Here is a 19,072-nt window from a genome sequence, read left to right as displayed (position 1 = left end):
GCTCTGGCCTGTGCTGATATTGTTCTCCGACTCAATTCATGGGCGCTAGCGTTTCACGCAGCCCGTCATGGCGCATAACGCGATAGGCCACGGTTAACCTCGATGACTGAGAGAGCTGAGCTCTTGGCGCCTGAGAATGGGACACGTTGCAGTTAAATGCAATATGTCACTTTTACTCATCCAGCCTGTAGGGAAGGCCCAGCCCAAAGGTTACCTCGAGGCGATGTCATAATCTAAGGATCTGATTCTGAAGAGTCTTCTGCTCCCCTCCTTGCCGGTTGCAACTCAATACAAGAACATGTGTTTCATAGCAGCAGATAGTGGGCTTTACAAGCCATCCAGTATAGGCTAAGACTGAATGGAAAGATCGTTGATGACCATGGAGACTGATGATACAAGAGTGCAACAGAGTAATCATCCTTCTATTTCTTTCCCGATCTAAAGAAAAAGACCATTAATGAGATAAACCAAGATGAGATTTTAATCTACGCACTTCTTGATTCCGCCACCAACCAGAGGACCACCTGTCAGAATCATGAGTCTATCCTGCATATGAGATCCTTTGCATACTCACCCTTGAGAGCTACAGATTGCACTTAGACGCAATTATTGCAATTTGGCGAGTTAAAACGTACCTTTTTCCCTTAAAGCCTTCGCAGCAGCCTCTTCGGCCTTCTTCTTCTCCTTGAAGGCCTTGTCATCTTCATCCTCCTCCTTGTGATCCTTCTTTGGTGCCTAGCGATTTCAAAGAAGGCTTTAGCACGGTCTTTGAGGCGGTTAGATAACCAACCTTTAGAGGCTTCAGCTTTCCACCTTGTCTCGACATCGTTGAATCTGAGAGACTGCAGAAGGCACAGCTGATGATCCGACCTGATTTGGCAGCACTTTGCCGATTCGCCCCGGCATGCCCATCTCAAATATTTCAACCTCGTATTGCTCTAACAGCAAGTACTGTGCATTTCATGTTAAATGTCTCTGCTCAGAACTTGATCAAGGTCGCCTGAGGGTGATTAATTATATTGTGAACCTCCACTCAAATTTGTCCCCGTGGCTGTTTCGGTGGTCCCGCACCGGTCGCAGCTGCAAGAAGTACCAAGTACAGAACTGTTTTGGATGAATGCATGCAGGTCACAACGAAAACGCTCAACTTGAACAATAGGTTAATAACATTTCACGAATTCTCCGGGTCAGTTCCAGGTCCGTCCTATGGCATAGGTCCAGGTACATTACATAATGATAAACACCTTCCATTTACGTGTACAATGGCGTTTTCTAGACAACGTCGAACAAAAGGACTCTGCCATATGCCACGAGTGCTATGATTGCAATATATGACCTTGGTGCCAGCTCCACTAACCCATCTTCAACTTGAACCCACTCGACTGCGTCGAGCCTTTTGTCGCGAGCGACCTTTCAATTATCTCTCTTTCTTCGTCACTCACTTTCAGCTCGAGCAAGGCACTCGACACTGTTTTAATATCACTCATTTCACGCAGGGCTTCAAGTTATCTAAACATGTTGTTTGTTAACGTCATTTCGACTATCATACTGGCAGGCTCAGTCGTGGCAATCCCCTTTCGTGTGCCACCCCCTCAAAGTAAGCGGGATGTCAATCCTGCGCTGGTCCCATCCTTTGGTTGGCAATCTGGTATTAATCCAGATGGCGAGTACAAAAATAGCATTGCGCTTTGACACCGTTCACTAACATGTTTCTAAAGGCACTGGAAACTGTGACGGTGCTGTGAATGGCACTAATGGGAAACCTATCCTAGTACCTTGCCAATGCCCGCCAAACTCAACGTTCTTCCTTACCGTGAGCCCTCGTACATTCCAAGACTGTGTTGCCTACTGCTGACCATAGACTTCTACGGTAGAATCTTAATAAAAACGTGGCAGCGGGTTTTGTGACAACAAACCCCACCGTGAAGCTCTCTTTTCCGACGGACAATAGCACTACATCTCAGCTTGCTCGTTTAAATGCAGCAGCGGTGACTTTGCAAAACCTTGAAGGTCCTGGCGTTGGTTGCCCAATTTCTTCTACCACTTTCTCTGCACAGGGGAAAGCGATCAGTGCAGAGACGTCTACCAACGGGTCTTCAAGTGCTACGCCTCCATTAATGTCTACGGCCGCTTCATCTACCACCACATCTTCAGGTTTTGTTTCCGCAATGTCTACAGCTGTATCAACCACACCCGCGGATTGCAGTGTCCCAACGAGCACTTCTAACACGAGCACTGCCGTCCCAACGAGCGTCGCTTCAAGCAACACTTCCGTTTCGCCCACTGATGAGCAGATTGCCACTCTGGCACCGCCACTTGGATGGCAAGCTGGAATCAACCCAGACGGTAAGCAGTCATTTTGAACGTCTGCTAATATATAAGAAGCTCACATAAATATTATTAGGCACTGGCAATTGTGATGGTGCCGTTAATGGTACAAACGGGAAGCCAATACTCATCCCATGTCAATGTCCCCCTGATCAGACGAATTATATCGCGGTAAGCTGTTCCTGTCATGTTCAATTGCTCTCAGGGAATAACATTCTTCTAGAACCTGACTGCCAATATTCGCGCGGGCCATGTCATCCTTAATCCCACGGTTGCAACTCACATTTCCAACCGATAACAGTACAGCCTCGCAAATGCGCGTCTGAATGCTGCTGCTGTTACGATACAGAACTTGAATGGTGCTGGGAAGGGCTGTCCGATCGTGTCCACCACGTTCAGTGCACAACAGAAGGCAATTAATGCCGAAAGCACTTCTTGAGTGATTATTCAACGTCGTAGGCACCCAGCGGTTCTAGAAACCGCTTTATCGTTTTTTTTTTTTTGCATTCATGTCGTTGTAGCAAATAACAAGTTTTCGTTATCATCGTACAATCATATTGTTTGGGCCAGAGAAAACTTGAGAAATATTGGAGTCTACAGCTTCCGAACTCCGCTCCGAGCTAGATCATGACATGATGATTACTCTCACTGGCAGAGTCTCAGTTTGAACCTTGAAGTACTTACTACTACTACTAGTCAAGGCGTCACGCATCATGGATGGCACTAGAGAATGGCGTATCGAAATGTCTCGAGAATGGGATGTGCGTTCTTGCCTCAACTCCATCTGGGACGCAGTACAACGTGCAGGTTGTTGACGCGTCGCTGCGATTCAGGTTCTCGGACCTTTCCCCATCCACGCTAGGGAACAGCACTTCCTTTCTCCTGCGTTTCCCATCGACTGTGGGCAATCCTATTGATTGTATACTATGAGCTTGAGCTAATCTGCTATGGATCTCCAAGTGTCTAAGAATATAGATTTGACCCGCACGTATCCATCTGCCTATGCTGATGGCGGATATGTCTCTTGGTCAAAAGCCAGCTCGGATGAACACGGAAGTCTCAAGGTATCTCATCCCAATATTCGCTGGGAGCAGCTTCGCGCGACCGAAGGGTGGGCAGCACTGCAGCATCACAACGTCCTCCGGACGTATCTCACCGTCTATCCTCCTGATTCTAAGCAAGAGAGGATTGAGGCCGATCCACGCCTGCGTGTCGAGTGCCTCCAGGGCGCATATTTTTCCTTCTTACCAGGTGACGAGACAACTTGGACAACACATGTCTCGGAATGGCACATGGGGAATGTTTACGCTCTCGAGCGGGCCCCTGTACAGTTCGTCTCGCTCCCAACGTCTCCGTGTAGAGCTAAAGCGACCCGATATCAAGTGGTTCTTTGTGGACCTTATGAGGTGAACCGACTTCTCGAAGACCTGGAACATCATCTGAGTTCTCCACTATAATAGATAAGACTCTTTGGTGACCCTCGGTCATACACCTCAGAACATCCAATTTTGAGTATCAATTTTACTATCTCAATTGATACCCCTCCATCACTTGGAACATCACCTTATCTGGCGGCACCTGTCTTACATGCACCTGCTCACGATGTCATACCAGACTTCATCCATGGCCAGCCGTTCTCCTCAACGCTAGGAATTGGGCTTCGAAACGTTGATTTTTGCCGTAACACTAAATCAATATCAGGATGGTGGACAATAGTGTCAGCTGCGATTCCACCATGCGCAGGGCTGGGGCTTTCATTATGCAATCTTTTAACGGCAATACGACTCGCCCCGACTCAAACACACACACTGACGCTGGAGTTCCAACCCGATTCGGGACCGATCCCTACTGATATCACAGAGCTTCCGGTCGACATCACAATCTCTCCCTTCCACGATGAATCTGCATGCAGTGATATTGATGAGCAACAGATATTCAGAGTCAATGTTCCTATCAGACACATTCCCATGTGGACTTCTGTCAGTTTCACTGCCATCAGAGCGACGTACAATTTGGGCTTCAGCAATCCAACCATATTCTTGGCACTCCCCCCTCGATATCCCGATGAAGATGGTGAAGGAGGGCTGAAAGAGCCAATTCTAGCGTTGCGTATGTTATAGTCCACCTGATAGCTCTCAGTTTTCTTGAATGTTGACTTTCTTTTCAATTCAACATTTCTAGATGGCGCAGGTGTCGACATCATCAACCAAACATTCTGGGCAGACAGCCTCCCTCGACAAGACAGGGCATGGGTGATCATTCCATCTGGTCGAACTTCCTGGGTAATTCACATTCCAGTGCATACTTTAGCGATTTGATTGATGGACGACAGGGCCTCGATTGGCATGGTCCTTCTGCTGCTGATGCTTTCGCAACGGTGATAGCCCTGCACGATATACTATGTACAGGATTCGTGGACTTGGGTTTATCCTCGAGATACAAAGCTTATTGTCATGGGTCATTCGAATGGAGGGCAAGGAGCATGGTACGTAGCAAGTAGATGGCCGGACAAGGTGAAAGCTGGTATGTTTGACAGACTATATTTGAGGCTTTAATTAATATGACGGTGAAATACAGTCGTAGCCGCTGCGGGATATATCAAGTCCCAGGCATATGTCCCATGGACGATGTCGAGGTATCATGAAAGTTTCATCTCTATGTCATAGGGCTGACCAACCCTTTGACAGATTCGCCCACTTCATTGACCCAGCGCTCCGAGCTGTTCTAGAAACATCGCTCCTACCAGATGACAATGACCTATTCCTCTCCAATCTCGCCCACACGCCTGTACTCGCAATACATGGGTGCGTCTGGTAATAATTCCTTCGTGACGAAGCTGTCAACCACCGACCAGTGGCGCGGATGATAATGTCCCGCCTTGGCACACTCGCGAGGCAGTGAGTGTGCTCAGAGAATGGAATCCAGACGCAGACGTCACGTATGTATTTATGTTGGTTTTTGGTCCCCGACGACGGCTCATTAAGGTATCAAAGGTACTACGAGGAGCCTGGTCAGTCTCACTGGTGGTTCGAGGTGCTTAAAAACACTCGTGTTCAGGCGTTTCTTGACCGTGTTTGCTGTTCTTCGTACGACGCGCCAAAAACTAAATGTCGTAAGTTCACACTTACTGTTGCTGTCCCTGCAGAGAGCGGGTCAATGGGAGGTTGGCGAGTGCATGCCCTCGAAATGCCCGGGAGGTATGTGGCGCTCTTGTACATAAGCTTGACGCAGTGACATTTGCCCCAGGCTCGGTCGTTTGGAAGTATGCGAAGATGACGAAGGAGGAGTAAATGTCAAGGCCTCGAACATCAGTGTTGTTTCCATCGACCTAAGCAAGGCTTCTGTCAATAAACTTGTCATCAACAATCAGAGTATCGCGCACGCCAGTGCCAAAGCTGGAACAATCTGGCTCGAGCAAGACACCAATCGCAACTCAACTGGTTGGAAGGTAACGTCCTCTTGTGTGTTTTGATATCCGAACATCCTTCATGGTTTGTTGAAATAGGCAGTAGATTCTTATGAGGAGAACTTCCAACAACCGTATGGACGTGCACAGGCTGTTCTCAGCGCAGACGGAATCATCGATATCGTGATTCCATCGCTACATCACTCCTCCGAGCTGTCTGTGGCCTTGCGGATCACTCACAACCTACGAACTTACCATCTGCTTGATGCGCGAATATTTTCTGCACATGAAGCAGAAAATGGACTGGCATGCGGGGGCAATATGGTTGTCGTTGGTTGCGCAGACTCTTTGCTTGTTCAAGGTCTTCTAAGGCGCAGTCAGAGTGAATGGTCTCATGAAGGAGGAGCTTGGGTTTTGAACGACAAAAAGTTCGACAACTCTACTTCTGGTGGGTCGGGTCGAGGTGGCAAGCCTGAGAGACACTGAAAGTTGCCTTGTAGGTTTACTTTTCCTTGTCAAGAGAACATCAAATACTGCAAACACTGCGTTGTTCCTGCAATCATCTGACCCTGGCGGACTTGAGCGTGCGCTACGATTATTCCCAATCCGCACAGGTGTCTTGGTACCCGACTGGTTGGTAGTTGATGGGAGAGCAGATAGGATCGGGGCAGGTGGTGCAGAAGGAGCCGGGTAAGTTCTAGTTCATATATAGGACTTTTGACTGAGACATGCTTGCAGTGTTTGGGGATCAGCTAGCAGGTCAAACAATGGAAAATGGGGATTCAACGCCCATATGTCATGGCTTAATTAGCATAGAATGCCCATAGGTGTACATACTATTGTAAACGTAAGGGATTTTAAAGGGCGTTATAAACATCAAGCCAGAGGTGTGTCTACAAGGTTGTGGAGAAGATTTGTTATAATCAAAGTTCATGTTACACCTCGTTCAACACTTGAAAACGGTGAAAGGTTGTTACAATACAGTGAGTGCAGTTAGAGAACAAGGAAAAAACCCAAAGAAACAAATATGCGCAACAGATAGCAGGAACAAAGACAGACTGAGTCTATGGCTGATAGATGGACCTCGCGACCTGCAATGTTTGTTGAGTAAGGGTTTCAACTAAACAGCGGGGCACCTTACGCTCTCAAGCAACATGGTGACTTCGGGTGCAACGCGAATGAACTCCTTGTTCCAGAACTCGTACTTCAAGTTGCGGAGCAACTCAATGAAGGTGACCAAGGCACCCCAGGGATGAGGACGATGTACGATGAAGCGCTCCAGAAAGACGCGAGTCATCACTTCACGGAAGCGATCATCCTTCACCTCTACAAAGAGGTAAAGAAGTAAAGAACTGAACCAGTGGGTATGGGCATTGGGATATCGCAGATGGAGGACCATGGAGCTCAAGAGGTGGTGTTGTCCTACGTATCGCGTCAATTTATGTCATATAAACTAGTGGATTCATTGAACTTACCTTCAACATCTAGATTAGCAGCAAGATACTGTAGAGCAACGACGCCAGGGTCGCTCGCGACAAACACAGAGGATCCACTTCTTGCCTTAGCCTGAGCAACTGACGATACTCCAATGTACATGACAAGGGAATTTATCAGTGACAGGTTGTATGACTCGGTTGAACCCTCTGGCATGGCGGGTAGCCTCAGGCGATCTTTGAGTGTTGTAAGGAATGAAGGGGTTCCACGATTAAGGAGGTATTGATCGAGGTTGTTGCGGAGGTCAGCGCTTTTGAGACCTGAAGCAAAGTCTGATAGAATGGGTGGTATCGGTCCCATTTCGGGAATCGAGTCAAATTTGATGTTGCGTAGATGGGGGTCAGGAAGGATGATGGACATAGGGAACGCGCTGAGGATGATGTTGCGAAGTTGGATGCAGCGCGGAGGGATGGCATCGCACAGACTAAAGTAGTATTCGCTAAGGAACTCTGGGAAATCGTGAAGAAGGACGAGGAGGAGTCGGAGGGAGCCACGGTACAGATCACGAGATGCGAGTTGGAGATCAGCCTCTTTCAAGAACGGAGCCAGAAACTTGAAGAGTGAAAGAAGGAGCTTGTGGAACGCGGACCACCCCTGACGAAACCATCAACAAGGGACTTCCAAAATTGAAGGGCAAATCTCACCTCGCGGTTTTCGGACAGCAGCAATTTTGGCATAAAGAGCCGATGCGAGACAAGACAAAGCCAAGAGAACGCGAACCCAGGGAAGTAGGTGGGTTGCAGAGAACTGAAAGTGTCACTGTACGATCGTGAGCAACAACACAAATAACAACTAAAAAATAATTTACCTGATGGCGATCAGCAAAGAGAAATAAGCTGAGCCTAGATGTTCTGCAATGGAGTGCAGGTCACTGATGAGACTGGAGAAGAATCTGAAGAATGGTTTCTGTTGGAAGAGAACGCCTTGTTCTTCGTGCATGTTCGCCAGAACGAGGACGAATATCGACAAAATCTTGGTAAGGTAATGAACCTTCGCCTGGTCGTTGTCGATTCCAGAAGCATCGCCATGATACTTGATGATATAGACAATCAATCGCGACATCGCGTCAAGAACTTGGAAAGCGTATTCGAACTCCCCGTTTGCCATGCATTTGATGTAGCTGTTTACACTTGCCTCCGCACACACGCGGAAGAAGAATGAAGAAATATCCTCGACCTTCAAAATTCCCTGCTTCGTGAGCTGCGAGATGAAGGGGACGAAAGCCTTCTCCGGGGAGTGAGACCTCTGGAAGATGGAAACCCATTGCTGGAACCAGCTGAACAACTTTTCCCTAAGCTGCTCGGTTTCTGGCTTGACCGAGGGCTGGCGGACCACCATGCCCTCTGTCGTGGGTCTGCGAATGACTCGAAGGTCATCCAAGAGACGATTCACCCTAGTACACTGGTCAATACATTAGCCCACTGAATTCGGTCACAACGTACTCTTCATTAGCATCGCCAGCCTGTGCCAATTGTCCAAGAACCTCGATAGAGTATGTCAACTGACTTTGGGAAGCAATTGGGGGGTCACTTGATAGACATTCGCGAATGAGACCTGCCGCGAAATTTTGCAAACTGGGGCGAGGATCAGTAAACAAATTCTTCGCCAGCTGTTGATCCTGAAGCGAAGTGCTGACAAGACCGCTGCGCAGCAGAGTCGCAGTGACAGGGATGTTGAGTTTGCGCTGAAGCGATGTGAGCGGTACGTATGTATAAGAGGAACTTAGGACTGACCTCATCCTCCGCATAGAGCAGCCACGTAATAGCCTCTTTAGCGACGTCCTCGAACGTGCGGCACAACTGGTCTAATAAAGCAACATAAATCTCTCTGCCAAGCTGAGAGCTCGTCTTGTACAGGAGCTGAACGATCTTCTGAGACATGTGGAGGGGAGTGCGGTTATGATCGATAGAACTCGCTGCGACAAACAGGATCTGCCGAACAAGGTGACGAAGATCATGATTGGGAGGAAGGGCAGCCAGTGATTGGATGGGCAACTGGATGATTAGGCCCTCCAGGTCCCTCAGGATCGTCTGCACGTGATAATCAGGTTTCCGACAGTGTGAAATGGAAGCCATGCTTACAGTAAAGCGTTCCATTGCTTCCTGGTGGGACATCGTATGAGATGTGATGGCCGGCTCTGAGGCAGGCGAAGCAGCGTAGAGGGCTGGATTCAAATGTTCATTACGAGCATACGACACCGCCGAACTCGGCCGACTCATTGATGCGCCACGCTTTGAGTCCAGGGCTGGATTGAAATGAAATATCAAGATGAGAAACATTGAGACATAAATAGTAAACGTACCAAAATCCTCATAGACCGCCGCTTGATGGGGTTGTAGTCCTGTTGGCTTGATACGCAGAGGATCCGGAAGACTAGCGGAGAAGTTTGAGGGCGGAGCCGCAGGATCCCAAAATGCCTGTCCGCTACGATGCTGTTGGAAAATAGGGAGTCAGCTGCAGTCTAGGGATAAATACCAAGTAATATACCTCGCGGTAGCGACGACGAGCCTCGTATGAAGCGGCAAAACCCTCATCCACATCTGTCACTGCTCGTTCCATAGCAGCTTTTTCAATTGCTGCGCAGGCAACGTCTACATTATCTTGCACGAGAATGGCCAGAACTTGCTCGGATATGGTTTGCTGGAACACTATAAGTAATCGTCCAGTATCCCACATTTGTCAACCACTTACATCATTAAACCCGTGATCCACTAGAGAAGAACGCAAATGACCTCCGAGATTGCTTTTCAAAGGTTCCTTACAAGTGACCAGGGCGAGACTCCCAGCAAGCTTCTGCGCCATCAGGTGCCCAGCCTTACGCAACTTCTCCTCGTTGGCCTCTGTTGCGAAGTCCTTGGCGACAAGCTCGCGAGTCGAGATGCCAGCGATCGTTACAGACCTCTCAACAACTGGAATGATGATCTGGCGGACACCTCAGAATGGTGGAGTAGAAATGAATATTGAGTCGCTTACCTCCCGAACGGCATGGTCGACAGCAACCTGCACTGCACGCTTAAAGGAGTGGTTACCGTTGTAAGGTGCAAGTTGCGCGCTAACCACAATGCTCGTGCCCAAGCTCGAGAGAATTGACTCAATATGGGCCCCTACAGCACGTTGAGGCTCAGCTGTAGGTGTAGGTCCAATTGGCATAACCTGGGTTTCACCCTGCATATGAGTAGGATCAAACCCGTTCATCGGCATCGAGTCTATATCGGTGACATATTCGGGTATGGCAGGTCCAGTATCGCCAGCAGTGGCCCTGTGGCGCACAACGTTCACAATCTCGATGGTGGCGAGGTCGATATCGAGGCCCTTGCACAGCATCTCGATCTCAAACTTCAGGTTCAACTTGATTTCACCGTAATGGTAGAACTCGGCCAGCAGAGTTATGACCGCCATCAGCCAAGGGTTGGGTGGTTTGAAGACCTTGGATTTAGAGCAAGGCTCGAGGGTTTTACAAACGAAGGGAATGGCGACAATAAGGCGTCCATGGTCAAAGCCCTCCATGAGAAGGTCCTTGAAGGCAAGATTCTTGTGACGGATCGGCTTGTCACGAGCAAGCGTGATGGTCCCAAGCCATGACGCGATGTTCTTCAGGACCAAACGCTCCGAGGTGATCTGCATCGTCTTCTCGCTGTTCAAGACCGTTGCCGCTTTAGCAAATGTCTCCTGTAAGATATACTTCGACAAAACCCGTTTGTCAAGCGCATCGAGGAAACGCAGATACAACTGGTGGTTGTTAGGCTCGCTGCTGATACGCTGGTCTACCAGATAATTAGCGAACCACCTCGAAAAGGCATCGTCAAACTGCTCCTTCATCTCCGATAGCTTGGCGTCGAAGTTACTGGGCGCGAGGTTGTTCACGATGAACAGAATCTTGTCAGAGAGCTCCTCCGGAGGCTCGACGATCTCCAAATCAAACTTATCAGGGTGGATAGAAGTAAATACAGGCGCAGGGTCAGCCGTAAGACCGGCAGAGATACCGCGCATATCAGCGTTACTGCGCGATCCATCGCCACCAACAGCAATAGCACGGTGAATGACGGCTGCCAGATCAGGGCGAACCTCCATAAGATGGGGGATTCTGAGAAGAGCCTGACACAGAGGCTGCCACTCAGCAAGGCGAGTTTCAAAGCGGGAGAGCGCTTGAAGACCAAACTTAAAAAGATTGGTATCGGGGGGACAGTTGAGGGCGTCGACAACGTAACGGATGGCAATTCCGAGAGGAACTGAATCTACGAGATCATGATGAATGATAGAGCCAAATAGATATCCGGTCATGGCGAGCTCGCGAGCGGGGTAGTAGGACTGGAAGAATTTGTATTCGTCGAAGAGGAAGTGGAGCATGCAGGAGAAAATCTCGTGGTCACGAGTATCGGACGAGACTTTGCTGCGTTGGAGAAGGGCGATGACTTCGTCGATAGAGGTCTGTTCGTCATACATGTGCTTGTAAATGGCGTCAACCTCACTCTCAATCTCCGCTGAGTAATTGACGACACTCAATCCAGGATCGATGTCGCTACCGGGGATGAGGCTCATGAGACGAGGGTGAACCTGCAAACAAGAGTTGCGAACTTCGAGACAGTAATCAATATCATCCCGAGGCATCTTGGCAGAACTACAAATAAACAAGTAAGGCAAAAGAAAAAAGCAAATCAGAAGGCATGGACACTTACTTATTACGGAGAATGCGTAGGAAGATGGTGATGGTGTTGGGATTTAAGGATAGCGTGCGACTATCAACGGCGGGATCCGACATTCTTGTCACCTTCTCGCTCTCCATTTTGACTTCCAAAAATGCAACCATGGCGCGTAAGAACTCTGCTCCATGTTGGTTAACGTTATCGGCCAACCACTTGTCAAGGTTCAGGTACTCTCGGCGCGATGCCAGCGAGGCGACATCCAGGGCAAATGTAAAGGGCCGAACATCGAGCAAGCTCTCCAGAATCTGATCCCATTTATAGTCATCATGAGCGCCTTGAGGCTCATTTTGGCTTACCTTGAGGTCCTGAGCTACGTCCAGGATCCTCGAGATATTGAGAGGATTTTCCTCATAAAAGTCGCGGAATGCATCGGTCAGATAGGTTGGTTCGATCTGCCACAGACGCATGAAGACCAGCTGGTGGTTGGGATGTCCGGCAAGGAACATGGCTAGAAGTTTCCGAGAGTATTCCACGCGTATTTCGTTCCAGTTCGCATCCTTGACGCTATTAAGGAAAAGAAGCACGTGAAAATAGAAGAATAACTTACTGGCACTTGCAGCAGACCCATTTGTACCAGTTCAGCACTGATCTTTAGTGCTTTGTCGAGCATATCCCTGACGCATGAGCGAATTTCGGCACTATCCGAGTCCGCGAGTCGTACGAGAACCTCGAAGACATCCAACGAATTCCAAGTGTGACTCTGTACGTTGGCTGCAAGGGACTTGATTGTGGGGCTCGCAACTGCGACGTCATCCACTGTAACGATCCTCCTGCCTGGCAAAGATACAAAATTGAAAGTATCCGCAGGTAGTGAGAGCAACGCATCAAGAAGTTTCAGTTGATATAATGAGTTAGACCATGTCCCCCAGAAACCAATCACAGCATGAGGATCGGCGTCGCGTGGGCAATTAAGCAGAATGGCGATCAGAAGCTTTAAGGTAGCAGTATCCACCCCATGACGGTCGGGTAGATCGAATGCCTTAATGACATTCGCCCAATTCAAGGTAGTGTGCTAATCATGCACGTGAGTAAATGCAAATCTCGATCAAATAGACCCTTACAAAGCTGCTCAACGCCCTCACCAAAGCTCCGACATCACATAAAGTTGTACCCTCCGCGGCCAATCGAGCCAAATTGGACATGATCTCCACCAATTGCGCGTCTCGAGGAGGATTCGCGTCCGAAATGCCAAAACGTTGAAGCAGAGCGCAAACAGTATCCGGATCGCTGGTAATGTCAGGACCCAACTGAATCAGTGTTTGAACCAGGGAAGTCCCAGGAGGCAAGCTGCGCAAAAGGGTTCGGGTTAACAGTTGACAGAAGTGGTAAACAAATTGCCCTGACCTCAACGTTGGGAAAATGCGCTGCAGGATAGGAGCGACAATTTCTGGCCCATACTTTGCCTGCGCAGCAGCAATGAGCGCTTGACGCTGCGTGGGATCCAGGATTGGGGTGTCGGAGGTGGACTCGGAAAGAAGATTTGACATGAGTTTCGCAACTTGCTGAGGTGAAAGATCGGCGTGGTCGAAGGAGGGATGCTGGCAAAGTGCAAGTACTGCAATTTCAAAGTCGTGTCGTATAAGAGACATTGCTTGAGCGGCAAGTTCCCTCCTCGTGGGCGAAGAGACGATGGCCGAGGATAAGACAAGTCTCTCCAAAGGACGTAAAGCCACCCGATCAACGAATCGCAGGAGATCAAAGTGCCTGAATGCGTCCCCTTCGCCCTTGTCTATGCCCTCACGAAAACGGTCAGCGAGGAAAGGGTCGCGCGCGAGTCGTTGAGTTTCTTGAACAAGGAGTCGAAAAGTCAATGCAGTGGAAGTATCAAAAGCCGATGGAGGCGCTGAAGATGCTAGTCTGCCTTGGGAGTGGGCAATTAGGCGACGAATAAAATGGAGGTATGTGTCAAGCCCGTGCTGCTCAGAAAGCTAAAAAGGAGTTCCCGTGAAAATAGGAATGGTTCAGTGATGCAAGAACAGCTTTTTGATGCTGATAATCCTCACCGAACGGATTTCAAGCTGATTTCGGTCAAAATTGTCTTCTGTAAGGGTTGAAAGAAGGAAAACGATTTGAGCCTTTACGATTGTATGTATATTATTAGCGTTTGGAGGATTATCCATCGCCGAAGACCTGGCTGCAGTCTCCGGACGTCGCGAGACGATGCTACCAGCGGACGCCGTTTTTGAGAATGGAAGTAAGAAAGTATAGAAAGCACGTAGGCCGAGTCCAACAGCGAACACACCAGCCCGGTGGCAACTCGTCCTCGCTGCCAACACACAAATCCGGGGGTCCTATTTTAAAGCTCCGATTAAATAAACTTATTATTTTACTTGTCACTCCCTCGCTGCTGTTAAACGTTTGAGCGTTGACACCAGCATTAACCATGGGCGTCATTACAATGGTATATCGCGACGAAGGCCACGTCGTTTCAAAGGATGACACGATCACGGGAAGTATACGAGTGTAATTATTTCGAATAAGTAACACCACGCTTCCGTGCATGGGCTGGGTTGTAACTTGTCTGTCACGAGCTCCCATCGAGCCCTTTCAATTTGACCAACTTTATTGCCACATGCCGCTTAGACTGGTGACCAGTCTACATGCCGCTAGCACGCCAGCAAATGGCTCAAGTGACTTTGCCGCGAGCCATGTGTATGTATACCTGTCATGATGTCCATCCGTTGATGTAGCGTTCAGGTCAGATAAGATTAGATTCGATGTACTAGCGAGGATTTCTGACAAGTTACACCGCCCATTGCATAGCGATAAAACTCCCTAGCTATAGGTGCCCAGCCTCCTATATACGTCCTTGAAAATATTACTCGTAGTTGTAGTAAAATTACCGCTCACGGAACTGATCCTGTGCATATTCACAGGTAGGCTGTCAGACTGTCACGCCACATCAGACTTCACAGCAATCCCTTTGGCAGAAACACGGTACAAACCTTGACAACTAGGTTGAATTCGTCGATATTATATAATCCCGGTTTTTATTCCTCTCCGTTCGGGTATATGTCAAAATACCGTCAACAGCTCCGCGACCATGTAATATGATATTCTACCACACAGCTCCTCCTGGCCATATTTAAGCCGTGACCCATTATGCATCTGCTATCTTGCTGCTCTTCAACTCCTTCGTGGCTCATTAACTGATGTTTCATAGCAAATTTCTCTTGGATGCGCGGTCTCCGACGCAATCATGATATTGTATAGTTCACAAGTTGGTCAATCCGTTTCGTATCGCTCTTGACTTCACGTGTTGCCTTCGTTTCAAAGCAATGGCGATAATACCATAGGATTGGGACGAAATGAACATTGCGTCGTGCTATCATGCATCTCATGAAATGTTGACATTACTGTGTCTTGATGTGTGCGTGTTCTCTGTTGAATCGGGTGTTGATCCTGCGGTTCCTGGATGTAGGGTTGTCGGCACTGCTTGCGCTACTGCCTGATGAAAGTTCAGCCTGCAGAATTTGCATCAGGTCTTGATCGCTGTTAAGGCTCATTTTCTACACGCTGTCAAGTCGGGTGCCACAATACATTGCTCTTCTGGATCTTTACTAAGCGGAAATCTCATTATCTGGGGGCGTTCAGGCTGGCTGCTTTTCGATCTGCAATCGCTTCGTATTTATTGGTCGATTTCGTGCTCCCTATGTGGCCCACGGAGAGGAGGTTTGAACGGCGTGGGTTGATGGCAAGCTTTGTGATCCTATTTCTTACGAGTCATTTCCCGAGATCTGAAATCTCCTGGTTCTGTTACTTGTCGGTCCGATTTCCTCGCGTGCCGTACAGGAAATTATTGAAGACTGGCAAAGATGCTGTACTTGGCACTGGTTAGTGGCTGCTTGGGCTGGGCATCGCCTCATGTGCCACGGTTCTCTTTCGAATTCTTCGTTCAAGCGACTTTCCTTCACATGGCCTTCATCAGTATTTGACCTGTTATATAACTCTCACTTCACCTACCTACCTCTGTCCTACAACATTCACCAGTATGGGTCGATCAGAGGACAACATTTCCTTTGGAAGGACACATCCTACAATGCACATTCCAGCAGTCCAGCTTGGCAGTCCGTGAGTGAGGCGTAGTTAGTTGGAGCATCAGTGACTCATGAGTCTCGTCATAGCCGCACACTGACAGCAGGGCATCTTCAGCGTCAGAACATTTCGCCTTTGCTGGTATCTGACCAGTTGAGGTGATTCTTTACCACTAAATGATCACTCCCTTCTTATTGGTTTTAGAAGGGATACAGCATCGCGTTCCCGCGAAAATGTACCCTTCCGGGCCTCCCTCATGTTACTACGCACAGTCACAGTCTAGGTGCGTGGTTCGGTGAAATTGAGATCGCTCTATTTGATGGTGATATTAAGGGATGGTTTTACACGTTCTGGCGCCGTCGGTGGTTCAAGGTATTTGAGTATGTTCACGGCGTATCACTCTGAGCTCATTATTCCTTTATTTTCATTTTCTAGCGCATACCGCTCTGTAGGAGTCGGTTCGACCACTCATTTTCCAGGTGATATTTCGAATAGAGATTTTCCTGTTGAACATTCTATGCAACCGCTGCAGGATACATCATTCCAGTCTCTGGCAATGGTTGTACCATCACACATAACCAATACCACTTTTCAGAGCTACGGAGGCAACGTCATCCATCTCTCACGACTACAGCACGCAACTCCGCTTTCAGGCGGTGGCGCAAGGTATGCAAGTTTGTGCACGGTATCTCGTTAAGGCTCATTTTTTCCTTATCTAGCACAAGGAGCTTTGCGAATTACCGCTACACGTTGGATGCCGGTCCGCCTGCTCAGATTTCAGGTGGAATTCCGGATAGAAATTCTATGCTTGCAAATCCTGTGCCATTGCAGCCGGACACAGTATCACAGCCGTTCAACGGCACTCCATCACACGGAAGCATGGTCATTGCTCCGAGATACGAAGGCGACGCCAGACCTGTCGTCTTAGAATCGCATACCGCAGAATTATCCAGGTCCACATCCTTCTATAATCCAGTTTACAGTCATTCAGACTATCCCCATTATGGCGTAACTCCCCCTCACCCTCCGTCGCCGCCATCATCGTCGATTCTAGCATCTAGGACAGAAACACTTCATTATAGTGCACATCAGCCGGCTCCCTCCACGGACCACGCTGTCCAAGCGGCGTCATTTCGTGGGCATGGTTCCCAGCAGTCAGCTTCTCCTCCGGTTCTCTACATCGATGGCCGTTTAATAGATGAGGATGACCTTGCAGACCAGGGAACCAACGACGGCAATATAATCGTTGGCCAATGTCTTCGCAATGACTCGCCGTGCGGCCTTTGGGTGAAAGCCGACAAGGGTTCAATCAAGCGCCATGCGCACAAATGGCATGGGGTTGCTCGTGGGGGTGACATTAACCCAGTCGAGTGTACATGGGCCGAGTGTCACACCAAGATGCAAAAGAGCGCTGTGCCACGGCACACTCTGTGCAAACATTTCGGTGAAACATTTCAGTGTAACGGGTGCTCGAAACCTTTCACTCGAGACCATGCTTGCAGATCTCATGTTGTAAACTGTACGTTAGGTGCTCATGGATACGGTGTGTCGTATAACCCTATTACTACCCGTGTTATCAATGTGAGAGGCATGCCCTGAGACAGGTCGGTTATTGATTCTGGATGGGTGAGTATACTTTCCCCCTGATCTCATTGATGACGAGCTAATTCATGTATCAGAAGGGAATGATTGAGCCAAAAGGTTCATTCAAACTAAATTGTCGTGATTCACCTTTTACTCGTTCACGTTGCCGACAAGAAATGGTTATGTTTCAGACAGGCGCATCATCCCGCAGCTGCAGACAATTGTTATTGGTTTTTACCTGCCCATGATCATTAATGATCATATAACGCGCAGGCTAGCTCGCATCAGAGCCCGCTATGGTGGCATTTACGGATTGTGATGGAACTCGATGGATTGGTCATGGAGGCTACAAATATTACAAGTAGATAGCTGGTACACCCCAAGAAGTTAGTTTAGCCTGACCTAGGTTAACCTGATCATTTTTACACTCAATGTAAATAAATTAATATGTGTCTTGTACCGTTTTGAATAAGGGTAGAGCACTGAGCAGGGATACGCTCCGCCGGTGAAGCATAAACGAAGACGGAGCGTTAATGTTCAGTTGTCCGGGAGTGGCCGAGCGGATGGCCTCTCATTCGAAGTTCAAGGCGGTAAGTATTTGATCATCATCGGCCCAAAGCGGACATATGCTATCAAGGTATTCACGAGCGGATCTGGGATTCGTATCAGTTCTGTGGCCATTAAATTTACCGGTGCAGTAGGTATTAATCCCCATGTTCTGGAACAACTAGTAACCACTGGGGTTTCGATCACTCATGTCCATCGGATAAAGATGTCAATATTGCTGCCGGCGGTTAAAGTTGAAACTGTCCTCAGGTTCAAAACTACATTGCCCGTGGGACAACACTAGACGATAGACTACGATGCGGCATAAACTGAGTTTTACTATCGTCGCACTTCATATACAATTATACGACAATCAGCGGATCCATTTTGCACTCAAGATCATCCTAGCAGTCATTCCTTCTGTGAAGAACTTCCTCGTCATTGCAATGCATGTCAAACACTTCGGGCACAGAATTACACCCTTTCAAGTGTCGTGACAGTGCACACCAATTAGCTTACCATATCATTCTCGTGCAACGTCACTACATAGAAGTAGTTACCTAGTGGACTGTTTGCTCTGCCCGCATGGACCCTATGTAAGATCAATTTGGTGATCGGGGATTTACAGATGACGACAACACACCATTCTGATGGCTGTCTGCGTTCCGCACTGCCAGCATGCTCCTTTAGCTGGAGCATCGAGACTTCAAATCGACAAAGTGAGTCGTGACTATTAGTATTAGACTCAAGCTATAGTAGCTGCATTTCACCCAGAAGGAAACCTTGGCACGTCGAGTCTGTGCTTCTTCCATGGTTGACCTCCAGCTAGTAGTCACTCGTTTCGATTCCTATCGACCTCGTATAAGTATCGCTCCAAGCCCGAATGACCTATGGTGCAAGAGGTCTCCTTACAAGACTCAGCCTCAGGTACGGTGCTCATACTTTTTCATCCCATTCACTCATTACCTCACTCGCA

The 19,072-nt window shown here is 48.4% G+C and overlaps 5 protein-coding genes across 5 annotated transcripts; 3 read left to right on the top strand and 2 right to left on the bottom strand.

The window, feature by feature from the left end:
- Nucleotides 1-187: 187 nt before the first annotated feature.
- Nucleotides 188-973, bottom strand: DFJ58DRAFT_53607 (translation machinery associated TMA7-domain-containing protein). Its single transcript, XM_041380791.1, has 4 exons — nucleotides 791-973; nucleotides 636-735; nucleotides 575-583; nucleotides 188-438 (listed from the first exon to the last, which is right to left on the bottom strand). The coding sequence occupies exons 1-4, from the start codon at nucleotides 824-826 to the stop codon at nucleotides 227-229; spliced, it is 357 nt and encodes a 118-aa protein (XP_041239978.1). The 5' UTR covers nucleotides 827-973; the 3' UTR covers nucleotides 188-226.
- Nucleotides 974-1,515: 542 nt separating this feature from the next.
- On the top strand, nucleotides 1,516-2,767 carry DFJ58DRAFT_731969 (uncharacterized protein; the record flags this gene model as incomplete). Its single annotated transcript, XM_041386120.1, has 6 exons — nucleotides 1,516-1,648; nucleotides 1,719-1,813; nucleotides 1,875-2,346; nucleotides 2,405-2,499; nucleotides 2,552-2,581; nucleotides 2,630-2,767. The coding sequence occupies 6 exons, from the start codon at nucleotides 1,516-1,518 to the stop codon at nucleotides 2,765-2,767; spliced, it is 963 nt and encodes a 320-aa protein (XP_041239977.1).
- A 508-nt stretch (nucleotides 2,768-3,275) lies between these two features.
- Nucleotides 3,276-6,545, top strand: DFJ58DRAFT_731968 (uncharacterized protein; the record flags this gene model as incomplete). Its single annotated transcript, XM_041386119.1, has 13 exons — nucleotides 3,276-3,734; nucleotides 3,789-4,437; nucleotides 4,510-4,610; nucleotides 4,661-4,705; nucleotides 4,737-4,851; nucleotides 4,906-4,963; nucleotides 5,016-5,132; nucleotides 5,183-5,266; nucleotides 5,322-5,525; nucleotides 5,575-5,776; nucleotides 5,834-6,182; nucleotides 6,235-6,424; nucleotides 6,473-6,545. The coding sequence occupies 13 exons, from the start codon at nucleotides 3,276-3,278 to the stop codon at nucleotides 6,543-6,545; spliced, it is 2,646 nt and encodes an 881-aa protein (XP_041239976.1).
- A 288-nt stretch (nucleotides 6,546-6,833) lies between these two features.
- On the bottom strand, nucleotides 6,834-14,218 carry DFJ58DRAFT_53505 (Not1-domain-containing protein). The gene is made up of 17 exons (XM_041380790.1): nucleotides 13,935-14,218; nucleotides 13,276-13,859; nucleotides 12,993-13,218; nucleotides 12,479-12,943; nucleotides 12,228-12,428; nucleotides 11,905-12,176; nucleotides 10,202-11,846; nucleotides 9,920-10,150; nucleotides 9,716-9,868; nucleotides 9,531-9,660; nucleotides 9,310-9,473; nucleotides 8,962-9,258; nucleotides 8,671-8,912; nucleotides 8,037-8,621; nucleotides 7,873-7,987; nucleotides 7,210-7,822; nucleotides 6,834-7,156 (listed from the first exon to the last, which is right to left on the bottom strand). The coding sequence occupies exons 1-17, from the start codon at nucleotides 14,049-14,051 to the stop codon at nucleotides 6,855-6,857; spliced, it is 6,342 nt and encodes a 2,113-aa protein (XP_041239975.1). The 5' UTR covers nucleotides 14,052-14,218; the 3' UTR covers nucleotides 6,834-6,854.
- A 1,711-nt stretch (nucleotides 14,219-15,929) lies between these two features.
- DFJ58DRAFT_53483 (uncharacterized protein) lies at nucleotides 15,930-18,007 on the top strand. Its single transcript, XM_041380789.1, has 6 exons — nucleotides 15,930-16,002; nucleotides 16,056-16,249; nucleotides 16,300-16,338; nucleotides 16,402-16,632; nucleotides 16,686-17,592; nucleotides 17,646-18,007. The coding sequence occupies exons 2-5, from the start codon at nucleotides 16,143-16,145 to the stop codon at nucleotides 17,563-17,565; spliced, it is 1,257 nt and encodes a 418-aa protein (XP_041239974.1). The 5' UTR covers nucleotides 15,930-16,002; nucleotides 16,056-16,142; the 3' UTR covers nucleotides 17,566-17,592; nucleotides 17,646-18,007.
- The last annotated feature ends 1,065 nt before the right edge of the window (nucleotides 18,008-19,072 follow it).

Source organism: Suillus subalutaceus (genome assembly GCF_016647625.1).
Source record: "Suillus subalutaceus strain FC151 chromosome Unknown DFJ58scaffold_115, whole genome shotgun sequence".
NCBI classification, from domain to species: Eukaryota; Fungi; Basidiomycota; class Agaricomycetes; order Boletales; family Suillaceae; genus Suillus; species Suillus subalutaceus.
The sequence above is the reverse complement of the archived record's forward strand: the minus strand, read 5'-3'. Positions and strand labels throughout refer to the sequence as shown.